A 21603-nucleotide genomic window follows, 5' to 3' on the forward strand; every position below is an offset into this window, starting at 1 on the left:
GAGGCAGAAAAACGATGGAGTTCGAGAAAAGGAAAGCGGCGACGTTAGCGTCACTGGGGTGTACAGAGACAGACAAATCACCGAAGGGCACGTTGGACACCCCAATCATACCCCTTCTCGACGCAATCAATAGCCACCCTTGTTACTTCACTACCAGTTCCTGCTCTGGCCGTATCTCTATCCTTTCCCAACCGTCACCCACCGCAACCTCGAAGCCAAAGAAGAAAGCCTCAGGCGGCTCATGGCTCTTCATCACTCACGACCCCGCCGATCCCGACTCGGTGCTAGACCTTCTTTTTCCTTCTTCCCACTCAACTCAATGTCATCCTCCATCCCAGCTTGTTTTCAGATTCGAGCCCTTGATAGTCGCCGTCGAGTGCAAAGACCTCGCTTCGGCTCAGTCTTTGGTTTCCATTGCTATAGCTTCTGGGTTCAGAGAGTCGGGCATTACCAGTGCTAACAAGCGGGTTATTATTGCAATTCGGTGTTCGATACGTTTAGAGCTGCCACTTGGTGATACCCAGAAGATTATGGTGTCTCCCGAGTACGTTCGGTACCTTGTTGAAATCGCTAATGAGAAAATGGAAGCCAATAGGAAGAGAACCGAAGGGTTTCTTCGGGCATTGCGAAGTAATGGTTTTGTGGGGTCGAGTGTTGATGATGGAAGCTCCGTGAAAGGTTCAGTGGAGGATAATAAGAGTGCTTCAGTGTGTGGTGGCGGCGGTGGCGGTGTTGCTTGTAATGGTGATCAAGATAGGGAGCCCGAATTGCAAGGAAGAGTTCGGGATGCTCATTCTGGTCAGTGGTTCAATAAATATAATATGTGATTTGGTGATGGAATTTGATGATTGCGAACTGTTTGATTTAGCTGTGTTTGTGTTCTACTTCTATTGATTAGCTGTTGGAACTAGAAATCTCCGCGCTTGGCCTATCCTGATTCCTGAATGTGAGCAATGATGAGGACCATGCATCATATAGTTTGATTGCAATAACAACATATTTGTAGTCTTGAGTATTACCATTGCGTACTAATTTGCATTTGATTGCAGGACAACTTTCCTTTTAACGTGCAATGAAAGCAAGTCTGAGTCTTTGAAACATTGGCAGGGTCAATAGGAGTTCACAGTTCCAGTTTGTCTATTGTTCCGATGGTGATTGTTGGTGAACCTGTTGAGAGCCTTTTCATTTGGGGTCACTCAGCTTGTACGTTGGGCAGCACAAACCATAATAAAGTTCTTGTGTTTGGTGGCTTTGGAGGCATGGGACGACATGGACGAAGAAACAATTCTTTGCTGCTCGATCCATTCTTTGGCACATTGAAAGCATTTGGTGTAGAGGGTGGCCCGACTCCGCGCTTAGGCCATACATCTTCTTTGGTTGGGGATTCTATGTTTGTTATTGGTGGTAGGGCCGACCCTGAGAAAATTCTGAGCGATGTGTGGGTCCTCAATATAGCCAAGAAAGAATGGAAGCTCTTAGAATGCTCTGGGGACGCTTTTCCTCCCAGGTGATGTTTTACTGGCTCTCTAGCGTCTGAAATTGTTCACCTTTTTACTGCTTCATATTTTTGAAATTGAGTTTTCATAGCCATGTTTTATGGGTTACTTATCAATGTAGTAGTTATTGTGATCGAAGAAACCAAACTTGCCATATGGAAAATTAGAAGGAATGTATTGTCTTCCATAAGTTTTGTGAATATCTGATCTATCTGCAGTATCACTTCAAGCTTTCCTGAAATATTCTATACTGTCCATTTGTTAGGTGAGATCAACTTAATCTTACAGCAAATTAATTTCAAATCCTTTTTACATGTTTCGGCTATATAGGCATCGGCACGCTGCAGCAGTTGTTGGCCCAAACATATATGTCTTTGGTGGGCTTAACAATGACACCATCTCTTCATCTTTCCACGTTCTCAACACAGATAATTTGCAGTGGCAAGAGTTATTGGTTAGTGGGAAGCAGCCTTGTCCTCGGCATTCACACTCTGTTGTGGCATTTGGATCTCAGCTATTCCTTTTTGGAGGATATAGTGGTGAAAAAGCACTTGGAGACTTGTACAGTTTTAATTTAAAAACATATCAATGGAAGAAAGAAACTACAGCAGGAAAAAGCCCACATGCAAGGTTCTCGCACTCAATGTTTGTTTACAAAAATTATCTTGGTGTTATTGGTGGCTGTCCGGTTAGACAACATTTTGAGGAGTTGAGTATACTGGATTTGCATTACCTTACATGGAGGCATGTGAAACTAAATTCTGTTGGCAAAGATTTGTTTGTTCGTAGCACAGCCAATGTTGTTGGTGATGATCTTGTGATGGTTGGGGGTGGTGCGTCCTGTTATGCCTTTGGAACGAAGTTTAGTGAGCCAATGATAATTAACTTGCTTCCCCTGCAATCTTTGGATGATAATCTTAAACCAGCTGAAATTCAAAGAGAGCATGTTACTCACAAAAGTAACGGGAAAAGTAGAGAAAAAGATGAAGAGCTTCAAGATCCACAAACTGAAAACATGCAAACCTTAACTGAAGCTCATGGCCTAAATTTTGAGATGGTATTACCTGTTGCAAGTGACGGAAATGAGCAGCTTGCTTCATATTGGGTTCTGCAACTTGAAAGAAAACATGCTAAAATGGGAAAGGATATATTGAAGAAGTTTCAATGGTTAGATCTCGAAAGGAAGGTCTACTCTAGTGAAGATGGAACATATATTTGTTTTCCGGTAAATGAGAAATTCTGTGAATTGTTTTGTGAAAAGCAGCATTCTTTGAGATATGGAGTTGAAGGACAAGATAATAATATAGTTGAATCAGTTGAAAAAGGATCTTTTTTTAATGAGGTCGACTGTTTGAAAGCCTTGAACATTCTGAAGGAACATGGTGCTACCAAGCAGAGAGATGAGGTTGTTGAAGTAAGAAAAACTGCCAAATCTCCCTTGAAGATAATGAATGAAGCTGTAGCCTTTCTAATAAATAATAACGGTCTACCTGTCAGCCTTTTAGAGGAGCTACCCACAAGGTTTGTTTTCCTTACTTCACTTCTTTGATATTTTTGTCTCCATAATGATGTGAACCATATAATATCATATCATGTATGCTCTCCAGTTAGAAACATGTATAGATGAGTTTCCTGGGGAGATTTTTATTGCATAAATAATTGACTATTCTACTTTGGAGGATGTCATGTCTATTTAAAAAATTAGTTTCACTCATGAAAATTTTGTTTGCCTTTTCACTTTTCTACTTATTTTTAGATGGGAGCGACTTGGGGATATTATTGTGCTTCCAGTATCATCTTTTAAAAGTCATTTATGGGACTCAATTGGAAAGGAGCTCTGGCCTACTATTGCGAAATCACTTAACACTCACCGTCTTGCTAGACAGGTTAGTTATGTATGATTTCACAGACAGATATTTCTGCTGACCTGTTCGTTTTCACTGCCTGCTTTCTTTTCATTACCATCTAATTGTACTTGTTTGTGATGATTTGGTAAATGTAGTCCTTATGGTTCTGCTGGCTGACAGCCTGACACTGGATGTTATACCGTGGATTAGTTATTTTGACTATTACTAAGTTATAAAAGAAAAAAGAATGTATTTTATATGCTTAGTACAGTGCCAACAATAACATAGATTCGACTTTCATATAGCAATATATTTTTTCCCCTGAAGTTCATACATATTGACTTTTTTTTTTTTTTTTCTCTGTACTTATGGGGATAAATATTTTCTAATTCTGATCTTGGATGGAAATCTTTTCACAAATGTTTCTATCTATCACTCCATTTGGCCATTTGCTGATGGTATTTAATACAAAATTCAACTGGGGCCTAGAAATTTAATACAATATTCCAGCATGAATTACAGAAAGTTTTATTTGAAGTTTCCTTGCTAAAATTCTTTTGTTATTTTAATTATTGGTTAGTTAATTTTTTTGCTGATATATCCACAACTTTAATTTACTGGTACTTGGTAGGGCCAGGTTGCGCCAACAGGTACAAGGGATAGTAGTTTGGAGATTCTTGTGGGGGATAGTGGCTGGGTTGATCATCGAGAAAATGGAATTATCTATTCTTTTGATGCTACCAAGTGCATGTTCTCCTGGGGCAACCTATCTGAGAAGCTCCGAATGGCCCGTCTAGACTGTCGAAATGAGGTTATTGTGGATTTGTTTGCTGGAATTGGATATTTTGTGCTGCCTTTTCTCGTCAGGTATAGCATAATCAAATTCTGCTTAGTTATCTTATGCCTGAATCTTCAATTGTATATTTGTTTCTCTCTGACAGTCTCTCTCTTCTCCATGTATGTTTTATCTGTTTGGAAGTTTAAAATCTTGGTTTGTTGGTCCCTGATGGTAAATTTCTTCAAGTTATGAAATTCTAACATGTTGTATCTGTCAGTCTTGTCAGCCTATGATAAAGTTTCATTGAGCATATGGAGATATTTTATATCCGAGGGAAGTCAGAAGTAGACGACACTTAAATTCCAAATGTTTTGTAGAATTACAATCTGCCTAAAAAATTGTTAAAAATGGGAAAGCCATTATAAAAAAAGGTTGCGTGGAGCATTGGGCTAGTACACCTTGGGTTCTACCCATTGATTGGTTGCTGTCATGGATGCTCTAGATATGAACATTTCCACTGCTTTATTAATTTCATACTTAAGGTCTTGCTTTTATTGCATTTTTCAACTGGTATTATTTTGAGTAATAAAGTTGGTTGGTCAGGGCCAAGGCAAAACTAGTTTATGCTTGTGAATGGAACCCCCATGCTCTTGAGGCACTACATCGTAATCTGCAGTCTAATTCAGTTATTGATCGTTGTATCATACTTGAGGGAGACAACAAGATCACAGCACCGAAGGTACATTTTCACTGTTGTTGTTGTTGTTTTTTTTTTTTTTTTTTTTTTTTTTTTTTTTTAAATATACAATAGACTAGTAGTCTAGTATAATTGTTTTCTAAATTCTGTTTTGTTCACACTTAGGAAGTGTTCATTTATAAATGACCAATCTGATTCTGATTGTTACTGATTGAGAAAGGATGATTTATTATGGAAATTGCATATACTGAAATGAAAGTCCATTGGACTTACGTCAGAATTAGTTACGCCTTAATCAGAAGTAATTGATGTTTGTTAAATGGATCATTTTTCACTGTTTGTTTTAGGCAAATCTCTGGATAAAGAAACAAAGATATTAGTTGGTCTGCTTTCTTTCAATTATGTTTTTGGTATGTCTGAAAGCAAAGTTGTGATTGCTGAGTCTTGATTGTTTTCTTGCAGGGAGTGGCTGATCGAGTTTGTCTTGGTCTTCTTCCAACAAGTGAGGGTAGCTGGGTTACTGCTGTTAGAGCATTAAGGTGAAATGTCATTCTTTTCAGTGTTCTTTTTGTCAAATGTCAGGTTATATTATGATAATGTCTTATAGCTAAATAATAGATGCAGTACCTTAGTTGGAAAGTATTAAATCCTCATTAAAAGCCAAAATATAGTTTTGGCTCATGCACGTGCTCTTTCTTGTCGAATGACATAATTCTAGATAGTTGTTTTGTCATGTTATTATAGATCTGCTTAAATTTTCTTGTCTTAAGCTAATAATAAATTGTATAAGCGACTAACATAAAATGTTAGTGATATAACCTACAATAATAATTCCTAGTTGGTAGATATGCGTGTGTCCCTCATAAAGATTATCGTTTGCTGCCATCTTAGCATGGACTCAAGTTTTGGTTCATACCAAAGATGGCTCTAAAGTTTTACCCAGTGGGTACCTTAGCCTCGGGTCAGATTAGGTTTGTAAAGCTCTTCAATATGATGTAAACTTTATCCAAATATCAAGAAGTTCTCTGCTATGGTGTATCTCCCAGTTTAAGCCTTTGTTGTGGATTCAGCTGTGTTTTAACTCTTATGATATTCGTCGGCTTCTCATATCTACTAGTGTCTTTTTGTTTTAGTTTTGTTTACGAGCATCATTTTTATGATGGTCATTTTAATTGTATAGGAGTGAAGGTGGGATACTACATATACATGGGAATGTGAAGGATTCGGAAGAGGGTTTGTGGACTGAACATGTCTTAAACTCAATACATGAGATTGCTAACAACGAAGGTAATATTAGAGAAGTACAACGACATTTCATGGAATGTATCATTTTGTGCCTACTAAACACTGAAAAAAAATGTTTGTAAGCAGGTTATTGCTGGGAAATTAAAATAGAGCATTTGGAGAGAGTGAAATGGTATGCTCCACACATCCGTCATGTTGTAGCTGATGTAAGATGTATACAGACACAGAGATAGCAGTTGAAGGAATACCTATTGAAGATGGCAAATTTTTCATAACCCACATTTCCAAGGGGTCCTGGTAACACAATGACCATATATTAAGGTTAGATGAGATTCGTAGGCTTTGATAAAATATCAAAGAAGAGTGTGAAAGTAGTAAGCGTTTGTAGTGAAGCTTTCTATTGAGCTTATGTTATGATTTTAATGCAGCAAATATCCTAGGATGAAACGAGCTTTATTTGGTAATGCGTATTCCTCCATTGGCTTTTGGAACCGGATTGCTTGGAGCTCTTAGACTTGGTGCTTGGCTAATGGGTATATGATGTATTTGTTATTTCCAAAATTTTGATGAATATCTCAAGTGTGACTACGGTGTTGATGATATCTGGTAGCAACAATATTTAAATTTAAATTTAGTAGAAACGAGAAAATTAGCTCTTTATATCTTAAGTAGATTGTATTTATACGAATTATATTATGATGTAATATATTATGATGTTTGAATTATGAGTTTTGTTATTTGTCAGTATTAAGGATAATTTTCTATGACAGATTTTAATTTGAATATTTAATTTTATATTTTTATATTAAAATTTTAAAAGTAAATTTTTTAATGATAATTGCCTAAATTATTAGAATGTGATCTAACAATGTAGATTTTATTAATAATTGTTTATAGTATTGATGAATAACTTTTTTCTTAAGAGTTAATATAGAAGGGTAATTAGATGGATGACATGTGGATTTCATTTTGAAAAGGAATTGAAACAGATATGGTTCAGGGACTGGGAGATATGCTTTTTTCACTAAAATGTTGCTGCAAAATGCAAACCCCTTTTAAAAAAAATAAATAAATAAAAAGATAAATAAAACCCATGTCTTTCGGATTACGTATCCTCAATTGTCAACGACAAAACTAATGCTAATAAAACTTTTGCATGCCAAAAAACGACATAAAAAGCTTTGCTAGTATAATATAATATAAATACAGAGTGGAGTTATGAACAAGCTTTATGGGTATTTGTTGCTGTAGGTCAGTTGGCAAGTGTAAGGTAGGTCAGTCGGCAAGTGTAAGGTATATTGATTGAGCTTATTAATTTGATTCTCATAAAATTGGACTCATGTGTTGGCTTTTGGGGTCTTGTGCTGCTTAATTTTGTTAACGTAAACAAGCAAGAAACATGGCCCTCATTCAAGTTTGACTACAAGCTACCAAGTAATTTTTTTTTGGAATCCATGCTAAAGAAAATTAGCCCAAGAAAAAAAAATTTAAATGTTTATCCCTATATTTTAGGTTCTACTAAAGAAAATAACAACAATAATAGTAATTTACTTTAGTATTTTCAGTTTAGGAATATTGTAGATCATCTAACATCAAATCAAATGTAAATTAATTTTGAAATTGTTGTAACGAGTAATTTTTATTTTTAGTTAATAATAATATTAGATTTATCAAAGTATTAATTAAATTTGTTGATTAAATAATATGACAGATGATGTATCAATATTTAATTAATTTTTTATTCAAAAAATTATTTTTTTATATTTAAATTATATAAATATACTAATCAACAACAGTTAAATATTATTATTTGATAAATAAATTTAATAAATATTTTAGTAAATATAATATTACTATCTAGCTAAGTAGTAGTTAATAGCTTCATCCTACGTTACCATGACATTTTGGATGGTGAAATTCACTTTTTCAAATTAGAGATATTAATTTGACAAGGGAGATAGTATAGTAATAAGCATTTCAAATCTAATACCTTTCTTTTAAGGTTGAAAACAAAAATCGAACCAAAAAACCAAAAAAAAAAAAAATGACTTTAATTTGTAAATACTAAAGTTAGATCCACAAATATGTATATTTATATACATTTATTTTTCATAATTCCTTGTACAAAATTTTTTTAAAAAAATTTACAAATTTCATTTTTTATTTCCTTTCATTAATATTGAACTCTTGACATTAAATATGTGTTTGGGAGCAGTTCCTAGAGGTCCAAAAACATTGAAAATAGGTTAAAAAATACTTTCTATCACGTTTGCAAAAACCAAAAAAAATAAAAAATAAAAAAAATCATATAAATGATTTTATTTAATTAGTTTTAGAGAAATTACTTATTTTGGTGATTCCCCTTTTGGTAATTCCTCAAGAATCATTTCTTATCGATAAATGAGTCTACGTAATCATTCCCAAACAAGTTAAGTGATTTCCACCTAAATTATTTTTTGCAAAGTAAAACATGACAGTAAAAAATTTAATTAATTAGCCAGGAAAAAAAAAAGAAAAATGGAAAAGAATTAATTAGTATATATTTTTCTTGGTAAGATGAAGAATCAACTAATGACTAGTTTTTATTTTATTTTAATGCTGAGACAATTAACATGAAATAGGTTAATGAGATGCGTGATATGCCATCGGAAAGAGGGCTACACGTGGCTAGTTTGGTAAGGCGTGCACGATGTTTTATAAATCTAGTCAAAATGAATTAATATGAATAACTTTATTATTATTATAATTATTCACCCAAAAAAACAAAAAACTTTATTATTATTATAATTGGTAGTGGTCAATTTTTATTCCAGGTGCGGATCTCCAGAAATACATATTAATCGATCCATTTTTACCAATATATATATATATTAACTGATCGCTTTAATTAATAACCAAATCTATGAAACTTTCCCAAAAATATATATATTATCCAAATCTATGAAATTAATGGTTTTTCTATATGACAATGTAGTTGGAAAAACGGATAATGTCAGAAGTAATTTAAACGTAAATATGTAGTCACATGTTTCATGGTGGAAAGTATTAATCAATCCTATTGGAGGGTCTCCCATAGCCCACATGTTCTAAATTGTTTAAGAAATGATATGATATATTTTATTAATTTATAAAATAGTCATTTTTTCTTTAAAACCATTCAAAATTAAAATTGATCTGGATTGGCCTAAATTATGCGAATTTCAGTCCACTTTGGATGAAATTTAAAAATCTAATTCAGTTTCATTATCAAATAACAAAATTTATATATCCATATTTATGTAATTTTAATTTTTCAATTAATAAAAAATACTTATAAAAAAAAAAAACAAAGTGTTCAGTTTGGAGGGTAACCATGACTAGACACTTTTAGGAGCAAAGTGGTAGCTCTCATCACTAGACACTGTATCTATCACCATTCAAGTGTTGGGACCAGCCCTTGTGAACGATTGGACATCATCATGACTAGTCGGTATTCCACCTTCTACTCCACTACATAGGTTACTAATTTTTGTTACAATTTGGAAAATGTGAACTGTCGGTGGCAAATACTAGGACCCTCACTCTTGCATGCTATAACTAAGTTGATGCGATGTCTTTTCTTCATATACATTTCTACAAATGTACAATTTTGTAAACCTTGGTCCTGATTAAAAAAAATCTCATTTTCACTTTATATTTTATACGGATTCCTTCTTTTTAAGAATTATTTTTCAAATTATATAAATGATATAATTTGTGACGTAATATATTCATAAACATCTTAATTATTAATGATTTAAAATTAAAAAATTTTAATAAATAAAACAAGTAATAATTTTCTTAACAATTTTTATCAAATTGTCTTCTTATAAATTTAAAAAAAGTTATCGGTGGATCAAATTTATATTATTTTATATATTTGGTAATTTTATCCTGTATGAGAGAACTCAGTACATATTGGAGTAAAATATACATATTCAATGAGAAAGATGCGCACATAAACCTTAGGCCCCGTCATCTAAGAGAAAGAAAAAAAAAAATTATATATATATATATATATATATAGAATTTATATATGGTATTGACGATCTGCATGTGAATCATAAAAGTTGACAATAATTTTTTAAAAAATTATCATCAATATTATTATAAAATAAATATTAACGATTATTTTTTTGAAAAACTATCGTGAATACTAAAGTATCATCCGCACAATAAAATTTATATATATATATATATATATATTACTGTATCTATAATTTCATCATAAAATAGGCATTATATAAAGAGATCATGCAACGACAGTTTCCATTAGCTAACCCTGTGGGTAATTTCCATTTGGATTTTAGATGCTCTCAACCATGAATAATTAATAAGATGTAGGATGCCCTCTCTCTCCGAAAAATAATAATAACGATGTAAAATACAAATGTATATGGTCCCCTGTGAAGTTGCTTCCTAACTTTATCTTTAATTCTTCAATTATTTTTATTCAAACTTGAAACTTTATATATATATATTCTCTCCATCAAGATCGTGACATTGCCTTCTTTGCATTTATCATTTATGTCGTTTTAAGTCATTTCCGGTCCATTCATTATCATTGCCTTTGTATTTTAGATAGATTAATCCAATAATAGGATAAATATTATACATATATATAAATACAACTTGCTAAAAATCTACCAATTTAGAATGATATATGTATACATTATTTATATAAGTATATATGAACATTCGTGTGGATTAATTAATTGCATCCTCCACTCCTAAATCCTCCATTATCTGTGCATTGAGACTTCAGTTTATAATTGAAATGAAAGCTATGTTGTAGTCATTCATACAGATGTAGTTAAAATAGCAGAGACAAATCTCCGCCAATGAAAGTTGAGAGCGTGTTTGTCCTTTCAACTAAGCGACAAGAATCATTACACTAAAAGCTTTTCTCTCCTAATCAGCCTCTCCAATCTTCATTACTTTCTTGTTTAAGTTCTTGCCCAAAAAGAAAATTAAAAAATAAAAAATTATTGTTTAAGCTCCCTTGGAAATGCGTGATAATAATTAGGACTAATAATGCAATAGGAAAAAAATAAAACAAAAAACTAGCACTGATAATGCAAGTTAAAGGGGCAAATAGACCCCACTTGACTTGAAAGTGAAAGCGAGGGTGTCTATTCACTTTAGCTACTTTCTCCAATGCATATAAATGTTAGGGTAGTTTGATATTTCTATAACTTCTGAAAAAATCAATTTCAGGTGTATCTAAAAAAAAAAAAAAAAAGATTAATTATTTAGTAAACTATGATAATAAACTATTATAAGAAGCGAAGTTACGTATAAGTGTTTGGTAATCTTTAATGTAAAATTGATACAAAATTTAACAATTATTGAAATTGATGTTTTATATCCTTTTATAACAAAATAATTTATATACAATGATTTTGTATTTTTTTGCATTAAAATTGAATTCAAATATATTGTTAATAATATATAAATATTATCAATAACTATAATAAATTTATAATAAAATAATATAAAAATATATATTAACTTCCACTGTGAGTGCTTTATAGGATAAGGGTAAATATAAATATAAATATAATTTTGATGATAAATTGAAGATGTTCTACAATTTTAAAATAGTTTATTTTATTTATAAAAGAATTAGAATTTTTAAAGCACTCCTCAGTTTAATTCTCAAATCAATTTTATAATGTCAAAATTATTTAATAATTAGGTCAAAATCATTTTACTAAATATAAAAGTCTCTTCAAATTGTGGAAGAATGGACTGTAGAGAGATCCCAAACGGGCTCTTAATTTTAATTGATCAGGAAACTGATAAAGGACTTTCAAGTGCGGCGGGTTCATAAAGTGAAAAGGAAAAAATCGAACACTTAAATTTATTCTCAAATAATGAATAGGCTTTTAGTCGATTATGGGGGGAAGAAAAATTGTTTATACTTCTGATTTAGATTTTTTAGTGCCGATAATTAATTTTTGTAAGATCATATACATTAAAAATATTTCAAATAATAAATATAAATCAGTGTTTATTTTTTATTTTATTTTATTTTATTTTTGCTTTAATATAAATCAGTATTTATACGGTATAGAAATTGATATTTTTTACCATTAGCAATTTAACATGATATTTAAGAGGTATTTTTTAATTTAATTATATAATTTATTTTTTATATTTATATTATAAAAATATACTAATTTAATAATATTTTAAAATATAATTATTTAATAAATAGATTTATAAATATTTTAGCGGTATTGGATTAACTAAATACGAAGGAACACGAGTCCCGATATTCCAATTGTTATTTCCTCTGTCCACATGTTAGATGTTTGTCGTTTGTGAGCATTCTATACTGCAACGTCTTACTTCTTCTTTTATTATTTTTTTTTTCCTAAAAAAAGATATTAGCAAATTTTTCTTTAGAAAAGGTTTAATTAGCAAATTAAAATTAAAGAGCTTTTTTTTTTTTTTTTTTTTTTTTGGGGGGGGCAACTAGCAAAAGCAGTGTCGGTACGCATTGGCGGACCCACATGGTGACCCCTCAAATCCCTTTCTCTATTAACTTTTTTTTTCTTCATATATTTATTTATATGCTTACAATTTTACCTTTAAATGAGTAATTGTGCCTCTCCCTCTCTCTGTCCTAAGTCCATATTTTGAATTTCTTTTTGCACTTTTTTAAATATTTTCTCCACTTATTCATTTTTCATTTTCCATCTCTCATTTATTTTCAATCAAAATTGTTTATTTAATTCAATATTTATGTATAATTTAATTCATACAATACTTATTTGATTTTTCTTTTTAATATAATATTTCATTATAACTATAATTAGTTAATACAGGTATTTATTTAATAACAGTTTAAATAAAAAATATGTTTATTATAATATTTACCTATTTTATTTGATTTTAACTAAAAAGATGTTGAATTATCACTTCTTTTATTTTACTTACGATTCTTGTATTAGTTTTTTCTTTTTCTTTTTTAATTTTCAATTTACTTTTTTTTTTCAAGTTGTTTAAGTTTATATATATATATATATATAAAACTTCCTAATGGTCTATGATGATTACTAAATCATATTAACTAGATCATTGAGAACGTATTTTTTCCTAAAACAATTTATCAAAAATGAAAAAAAAAATTCTTTAATTTAAAGAATATTCTCATTACTTTGACTACATTGAATGAAAATATTGTATTTTGTATATAGTTTTATATATCCAAAAAAACAAAAATTAAAATATAACTATATGCTATTTTATAAGTAATCCCGTTGAAAAATTTTCCTAGATCCGCCGCTGTGGGTATTATCAGTATCAATGCATAGATATAATGAACATTCATGTGCCTTTGGTCCGATTATTCTTTTAACATTAATCTTTCAATAATATATGATGCCTGCTTAGTAACTCTCAAGTACTACTTATGGAACTTTATCCCAAAAAAAAAAAAAAAAGTACTACTTATGGAATTTTCCAAAAGTACTACTTTTGGTAGACGGAGATTGGTTTATTTTACTTTTTAATCTTAATAATAGTATTGGAAATGGATGGTGATTAAATTTAGCATAAAATTTATTTAAATCTTGTATTAAATATATATATATATATATATACATATTTTAACTCAATCTTGTATTAAATATTGTTTGAGTAAATTATCTAGCAAGTACTTAATTTGAACTATATATATACTGACACCATACCTAATTAATTTGAACTATTAACCCCTAAAACACATGTTATTGGGTGAAGCTGAACATCAATTTGAGAAGTTTTTATGAGTTTATGAGCGCATGGGAAAATTTATTATATGATAACATCGTATCAAAAATAGAAAGGAAAAAAAAATTTATATACAACCTTATGTTTTATTTTAACGTCACATAATTTTATACATGACTATTCATCATTGACTTAAAGTTAAGCGCCACCGTTAAATTGCAAGTTTTTCTCTTTTAATATTATTAATAAAATAATAAATAATAATTCCAAAAATATTAAGAAAGGACATTATATGATAATATTATATGTATATAAATAATTAATAGTAGATGCGTTGTTATTATAAATATATAAAAAAAAAAAAACAGAAAAGAAAAAAAGAAGAAGAAAGTGGATACGTTGAACTCAATGTTGCTTTGCCTCGAGATTCCACTCAAATAAATATAAGTGATGAGTGAAATACGTAACAAATAGATCATACACGATATCGTGCTTTTTTACTTCAGTCTACATACAATACTAATCCTCAATTAGATTTAGCTATGTAAGTTTTTTCCACCGAAATGGCAAATTTATTGCAGGATTTAAATGCGAAAACCCAACTCATTTTCTTATAAAACTAATAAATAAATTAAAATAAGATACAAAAAAAAAAAAAAATCCAAAAAACAAACAAACCAGTATTCCACCGGTAGATCTAACTGCCTCACTCATTTTATCAATGCTAAGCTATGAGACAAATACACTGCCAACTTTCAGCACCAAGGACCGTAAAAAGGTATTGAGTTGGCAGTAAATGGTGAAGTTACAGTACATAGCAAAGTGTTAATATAAAAAAAGGGTTCAAAAGTATCAGAATCATAGCCCCACATTACAAACAAGTGTCCAACTTCTTCTTTATTTTATTGTCCACGTAAATAAAAATCCATTATCTTTTGCTCTATTTAAGAGAGACTAAACTCACAGAGTTCTTTAAATCCAGTTGGATCAGTGACTGAACATCTCACTGATCATAGTTGCTAGAGAGAAAAGAAGGAAAAAAGAAAAAAAAAAAAAAATGGGTTCCAAATCTCTCTTCCTCTTCTTTGCACTGCTATGCTTCTCTGTATCCCTCAGGTTCGCTTTTGCAGACAATGATGAGGAAGCTGATCCAGGTCTTGTTATGAACTTTTACAAAGATACATGTCCTCAGGCTGAAGACATTATCAGAGAACAAGTTAGACTTCTCTACAAGCGCCACAAGAACACTGCTTTCTCTTGGCTCAGAAACATTTTCCATGACTGTGCTGTTGAGGTATAGATTTATACATTCAATTTGTAGTTGCAGAGTTTTGTTGGTATCTTTTTAATGTAACTAATTTTTTTTTTTTTTGTCTGGTTAATTTTGGTGGAAATTTAATAGTCATGTGATGCTTCACTGCTGCTGGACTCAACGAGGAGGACCTTATCCGAGAAGGAGATGGACAGGAGCTTTGGGATGAGAAATTTCAGGTACATTGAGGACATCAAAGAAGCTGTTGAAAGGGAATGCCCTGGAGTTGTTTCCTGTGCAGATATTCTTGTTCTCTCGGGTAGAGATGGCATTGTTGCTGTAAGCCCTTGACCTTTTTTTCTTTCACTATCTCACAAGTATTTCCACATCTTTCTGTTTTTTATTTTTTATTTTTTTATTTTATAAATTCAACCCTGTTTCCATCACAGTATGATCCAATTTAAAACATAGATTTCTTTGATAGCTGAACTTTACTGCTGAAGAGATCTGAAAGTACATGAAGTTTTTAAGTTTGTTAGACTAAAGGTGTTACTAGTTTCTAGTTTTACCTTTATTTTTGAGCTCAATAATCAAAAGGGCTGCTTCAGATTGTCCTCTTTGTTACCATAACGGCAAGTGGTTAAGGGTCTGTTTGGCCATTAGGCCATTAGATTTTAAAACAATTTTCTGTTCTATAAGTTAGAAAACTGTGTTTAACCATCATTTTTCAAAAACAATTTTAAATAATAAATTAAAAAAAATAAAATTAAAACATGGCCGAACAAAGTCTAAATTTCTCGAGCTTTGGTGTTGATTTTCATGGGGATTTCTAACATACAAATTTCTTTTTATGGTACTATTTTTTGCCTAATCAGCTGGGAGGCCCTTATATCCCTCTCAAAACAGGTAGAAGAGATGGAAGGAAGAGCAGAGCAGAGCTTCTAGAGCAATACCTCCCTGACCACAATGAGAGCATGTCTGTTGTCCTTGAGAGGTTTTCTGCCATCGGCATAGACACCCCTGGAGTGGTTGCCTTGCTAGGTATATATATTATTATCCATAACCATCATCATCATCATGGCCGTGTATGTGATCTATGTCACATACTCACATGCATAGTGGGGAGAAAAAAAATCCAATTTTTTTAAAAAGTAGTATTTTTAACCTTTTTTTGTTTTGGTGACCAACAAATTACAGGAGCACACAGTGTCGGTCGAACCCACTGTGTGAAGCTGGTGCACCGTCTTTACCCAGAAGTTGATTCAGCCCTTAACCCTCAACATGTTGAGCATATGCTTCACAAATGCCCTGATGCAATCCCAGACCCCAAAGCTGTTCAATATGTGAGAAATGACCGTGGTACCCCCATGGTTTTGGACAACAATTATTACAGGAACATATTGGACAACAAGGGCTTGATGCTTGTTGATCATCAGCTAGCTGTTGACAAGAGGACAAAGCCTTTTGTGAAAAAGATGGCCAAGAGCCAAGGCTACTTCTTCAAGGAGTTTTCAAGAGCCATCACCATTCTTTCTGAGAACAACCCTCTCACTGGTACAAAGGGTGAGATCAGGAAGCAATGCAATGTTGCAAACAAACACCACTAGACAACCTTAGCTTTTGGGAAAAAACTACCGTGCCTCAAACTTTTTTCTATCCCTTCATTGTTATGCTGGATTAGAAGAGTTTGAGATTTGCAGAAATAATATGTTTTTTTTTCATTTCATGTCTGGTATGCACTGTTTTCTGATGTAGGTTTGTCATAGTGGTGATGTTAAATTTTAGGATGTATGTATGTATGTATGGATGGTGGTTGATCTATGTATGATGCATGGATTGCAATGATGATGGTTATCCATGCTTTGCAAGCATCTTCTTTTGATGGTAATTATTGCTCATTTTGATATATGGAGCAAGAGGCATCCCTCATGGATGTCAGGACCACATATAAATTACATTTGGGATATATAGTATTTATAAAATGGAATGAATGAATCAACCCCTCTACCCTACCCTTTTTGTAAAACAAGTTAAAAATGGTACATCAAAGTGCCCCGCAGGTCACACCAAGGAAAGAAAAATAATATATTAAAGAAAAGGGATAAAATTGAAAGGATAAGATTCTCTTCTGTTAGCAATATAGCATATCATACCCTACGTAATCCAGTGGTAGGTAGAGGGTTAAATAATGTAGTTCGGACAAAAAAACAAAGAAAAAAAAATGGATTTCTTAGAAGTTAGGAGTAGATACTCTCTCTCTCTCTCTCTCTCATACACGCGTCCATCTGGTTCTATTCAGATCAAGACATACAGATAGGGCCATTGAAGGTCCTGTCTTCCTTTATATGGTAAATACTATGGGGAACATCACCGAAAACTAAAGAAAATTACTCTCAAGAACATTTCCCTTGAGTTGCATTATTAAACTAGTACAAACTTAGAAACGGATTGTTGACTTCCATGAAATTGTTTTGTTTTATAAAATGCCCAAGTATTCAAAACCTGTTTCTATCACTTTCGATTTTTTCACATCAAGTCTGTTCCTACCATCACGTAAAAGCATAGTGTGAGAAAAGTAATTTCAAAATTATGTTTTGTTTCTACTATAAACCATTTGATTCGTGTTTATTCAACATTCAATGAGGAAGGTGCTGATTGCCTTAGTCACTGTAGACAAAAAATGTAAGCAAAAGTAACTTGAAGCTGTATTGCACATGAATTTTCAAAGTCACATCTACCATGTTCACTGAGAATATTAAAGGAAGTCCAAAATTACATGCATCAGAATGCACCAGCGATTGAGAATTTACATAAAGTACACATAATATACCATGGTCAATTTTTGAAACTAGCTAACTATTTTCCTTTGGCTCTATACTGCTTGAACTGCTATCAGAGTCAGTACTAGCTTCCTCCATCAAGGCTATGTCATTTTTCACACCACTTGCCATTTTGGGTATAAAAGGGCTGCATGAAGGATGGCTGTAATAAGGCTGTGGATGAATGGAAATGTAATTTCCACTAGAAGGGAAAGATCTATAGCCACCATAACTAGATGTATAAGGTCCAGGAGGGTACGTGTTTGGAGGGGGCCAATACATGAGAGGCATGAAAGCATTTGCAGGCTGTGGTGGGAGCATTTGATATGGAGTTTGATTACGGCAAGTGGCATTATTAGTGCCTGAACTGGAAGTCACCGTATTTGAGATGGATGAGACAGCTAATGGTGTCTGAGACTGTGCCTGGGCAGATTGGAATGCTGCCACGGCATGAGTGTGAATGGCACTGTACCCCATTAGCCCAAATTGATGATGAGGTGGTTCGGAGCTTAAAGGCATAGACTGTTGAAAGGAGCACAATCGTTGCGTGTTATGAGGCTTGGTGATGGAGCTTGATTGTTTCTTTCCTTTAGATTTTGTCGAACAGTTTTTCCCCGTAAACTGCTGAGTACTTGGGCTTGCCTGCTGAAATAGCAACAAAGTAGTGAATGCTCAGATACTAACTTTTTTCTAACATAAAAAAATGAACAAAAAAAAGAAAAAAAAAATAATAATAATAATAACTAGTTCATCGGTGCTAATATATTTGTTTGTTCATGAGTTATTCAACCGCCCTTGAAAGCTGATTTAATTTGTTGTTGAAATTGACATCGCTAGACGAGTAGAAAGGGCTAAAACTTTTATCAATTCTGTGCATTACTCAGATAATGAAAGAGCACACCATCATTGCCATGACTGTTGGTTGGCTTGTGTAAAGCACTAAACTGATACAATTACAGTCATGTGGATTGCAGCTTTTTAAGCCTTTTGACACTGCAATAAGTTTTTAAAGCTATGTATTTGGATAATTGAACAGAATGACATGATCTTACAGTATCACTTTCAGTAGAATATGGAAGAAATAATTCCTCCCGCTCAGCGTCCTCATCTGTCCTGCAACATGAACAAATTAAAGCTGTATTTAACTTAAATAGATGATGAAATTGCAGCTACTAAGAGTCCATTGGACTTGAACAATACCAACCAATACGAATTCAATTTCTTCAATTAAGTTCTTCAGTAATATTTCCTATTATTATTATTCAGTAAATGATCCTATCTCTTATTCTGTTAAACTTGGTAAAATTATTTATCTACTATGTTACAAATATGATCAGCTTTATCAATGATATTAACTTGGTTTTTTAGACGCATATTGAACAGTTTGAATGCAGGCTTAGAATGCTATTTGATTGTGAGAATGGCATTAAAAATGTGGAACATAAATCCATTATAGACTGACTTAAATTATTGGGGTTACCCAAATCTTATATTTTCTGCTCTATATTTGTCCTACTAGTTCGCAGTTTGACATACCTGTAATATTTCTGAAGCAAGTCCAAGTTCCGGTACTTGGTTTCCCTCTGAACCAGGTCATCAGGAAAACCAGCCATGAAGAGAAGTGTTATGCCTAAGGCCTTGAAAAAGAAGCTTCCACTTCGAATATGGACTAGCATCGCCATTCGACACATAAGTGGCCCAAAAGACTTTAGCTTATTTCTTCCCATGCGCTGTCTGACATATCTGGAACAAAATAAGCTGTGACCACTTATAGAATATTAAGCAGAAAACTGAAATGAGACACCTTTAGACAATAACTAACTAACAAGCAGCTATGGCATTGTTCATTTGTTTTGTATTGCACAAACATTAACTGGTTGAATGGTACTCACTCATTTTGGGGCAGATTTCTTGTTCTTCCCCCATACTTTATACATAGAAATAAGAATGATGGGCAGCTAGCATCTGATGGACGCATAGCCTTCTCTTCTTCCAGTATTTGAACAGGACATAATATTGGATTCTGCCGATTTGGATAAAATACCTTCCTCCGAACACCAGGATTCTCATATAGAACATGTTCCTAATAGATAAACTTGAATGGTTATAAACCAATGGGGGCAAAAGAACAACCAAAAAGGGCAAAAACTTTCAAATACAGAAGCAAAATCTATCAACAATTTACAAGGGGAATATGCTTATCTTATAAGAAGCATGTCAGGTTTTGCACCTTGAACAGGATTTTAGCACCCAAGCTGGGGATGAGATCTTAAAAAAAATAGCATTGCCTGCTAATTGTGCTGAATAACTGTTAGAGGAAGAACTAACAACTTTCTAAATGCTGCCAAAAGCATAATGACCATTTTTAGTAATTTGGGAAACACAAAATAATTGTTCAGCCGTTCAAACATTCCAACTGTAAAAATTTCAAATGCCTAATAATTTCATAGTCTTCTGTTCTATTAGCAGGCTGCATTAGTAAAATTGACCTTGTTTCTGTTGGCTAACAATAAATGTTTGAAAACTGAGATGAAGTGGACAACCATGTTAGTGAATTGTGAATTGACAGGGCAAAGGTACAGGTGACATTTTGGAGATCAGCAAGGCTTTGTTAGATCAGAATCACAGATAAATTAGTCTACTTTGATCCACTTTGACACAATAAAAACGATCATTTCCTTGATGGAATGTATCTTCTAGCAACTTAATGGGTAGCTTTTTGATCAAAACTAAAAAAAATAGCAATTCAGCAAAAATAATCTGCTTACCCCAGGATTTGTTGGAGACACATATGCCTCTCCCTTCCTCAAGATGCTAAAATGATTGAAGTCCAGCTCATAAATATCTTCACAACCATGCCTTATGCCAAGAGATGCAAAAACTATGATCTTCCTTATAGTATGAGATTGAGCATTCTTTTCTTTAAGTCCTTCCGACTCAATTATTCTCTTCACTTCCTTTGGACAGAATGCCACCTTTGGAGGTTTTTTGTTCTGTGATGTGCTCCCGAATCCTATCTTACATGTCTCATTTCCCATAGTAAGGCTACCCTGCAGTGCCTTATAATTGCCGATACTTTTAACATCTTTGCTTTGTTGATTTCCTAGTTCTATCCCATCACCTAATGGATACATATCCGGTAACTGTCTGTTTCCCTCTTGGTTTACACGTGAAAGTGCAAGTTCATCATTCTGAGCAGCAGAGGAACTCAGGACACCATTTTTCAGTTCATTAACAAGTTTTGAACTTCCATTAGCAGCTTGCCCTTCTTTATGGTTGTTGTCGTCACCATGGTCTTCTTCATGATAATCATCGTCTTCATCATCATCACTATCATCTGTATCATCACAATCTGCAGTTGAATCACCATCTTTGGCCTTTTCATACTGCAAAAACTGGGTCTCATCCATGCTCATCCAGTTGACTAGGCGTTTTTCTAGCATTGGCTCTTTCTGGGACAATAATTTAGTGTCGTGGCTCTTCTGTGAAGCATTTTCAGTACTTTTGATGATATTTTCACTTTCAATGCCATTACTTGTATTCTCTGTTTTCTGTCTTTTAAGCTTCTTGAAGTTCCTTTCCAATAAGGCAGGGCAATTCTCCTGAAATAAAAACATAAGATTTTCTCTTTCATGTCATTATTTATACAATTTAGATGGGGAAATTTTTTGAAAATATGTTCACAGAAATCAACATTGAAATCATGACCTTACTATTACATTTAGTGAAAGC

At 32.7% G+C, this 21603-nt stretch overlaps 2 protein-coding genes and 1 long non-coding RNA gene across 5 annotated transcripts; 2 read left to right on the forward strand and 1 right to left on the reverse strand.

Annotated features, from left to right (window-relative positions):
• The first annotated feature begins 14 nt into the window (after window positions 1–14).
• Window positions 15–6788, forward strand: LOC107420278 (tRNA wybutosine-synthesizing protein 2/3/4). 3 transcript variants are annotated; one of them, XR_003053326.3, is made up of 10 exons: window positions 15–798; window positions 1108–1507; window positions 1827–3017; window positions 3253–3382; window positions 3975–4210; window positions 4725–4860; window positions 5281–5357; window positions 5999–6105; window positions 6190–6384; window positions 6492–6788. XR_003053326.3 is itself a non-coding variant. In XM_048462006.2 (9 exons), the coding sequence occupies exons 1-9, from the start codon at window positions 15–17 to the stop codon at window positions 6294–6296; spliced, it is 3168 nt and encodes a 1055-aa protein (XP_048317963.2). In that variant the 3' UTR covers window positions 6297–6788. The 3 variants fall into 3 exon arrangements, 1 of the variants encoding a protein (XP_048317963.2); XR_007237418.2 differs by having other exon boundaries at window positions 3981–4210; XM_048462006.2 differs by having other exon boundaries at window positions 6190–6788.
• A 7978-nt stretch (window positions 6789–14766) lies between these two features.
• Window positions 14767–16940, forward strand: LOC107420772 (peroxidase 42). The gene is made up of 4 exons (XM_016029821.4): window positions 14767–15094; window positions 15203–15391; window positions 15928–16093; window positions 16250–16940. Exons 1-4 carry the CDS (start codon window positions 14858–14860, stop codon window positions 16657–16659), a joined length of 1002 nt encoding a protein of 333 aa, XP_015885307.3. The 5' UTR covers window positions 14767–14857; the 3' UTR covers window positions 16660–16940.
• LOC132799822 (uncharacterized) lies at window positions 16661–18510 on the reverse strand. The gene is made up of 2 exons (XR_009634722.1): window positions 17791–18510; window positions 16661–17748 (listed from the first exon to the last, which is right to left on the reverse strand). It is a non-coding gene; the product is annotated as an uncharacterized LOC132799822 (long non-coding RNA).
• Window positions 18511–21603: the final 3093 nt, after the last annotated feature.

This window comes from Ziziphus jujuba, chromosome 1, assembly GCF_031755915.1.
Source record: "Ziziphus jujuba cultivar Dongzao chromosome 1, ASM3175591v1".
NCBI lineage: Eukaryota > Viridiplantae > Streptophyta > Magnoliopsida > Rosales > Rhamnaceae > Ziziphus > Ziziphus jujuba.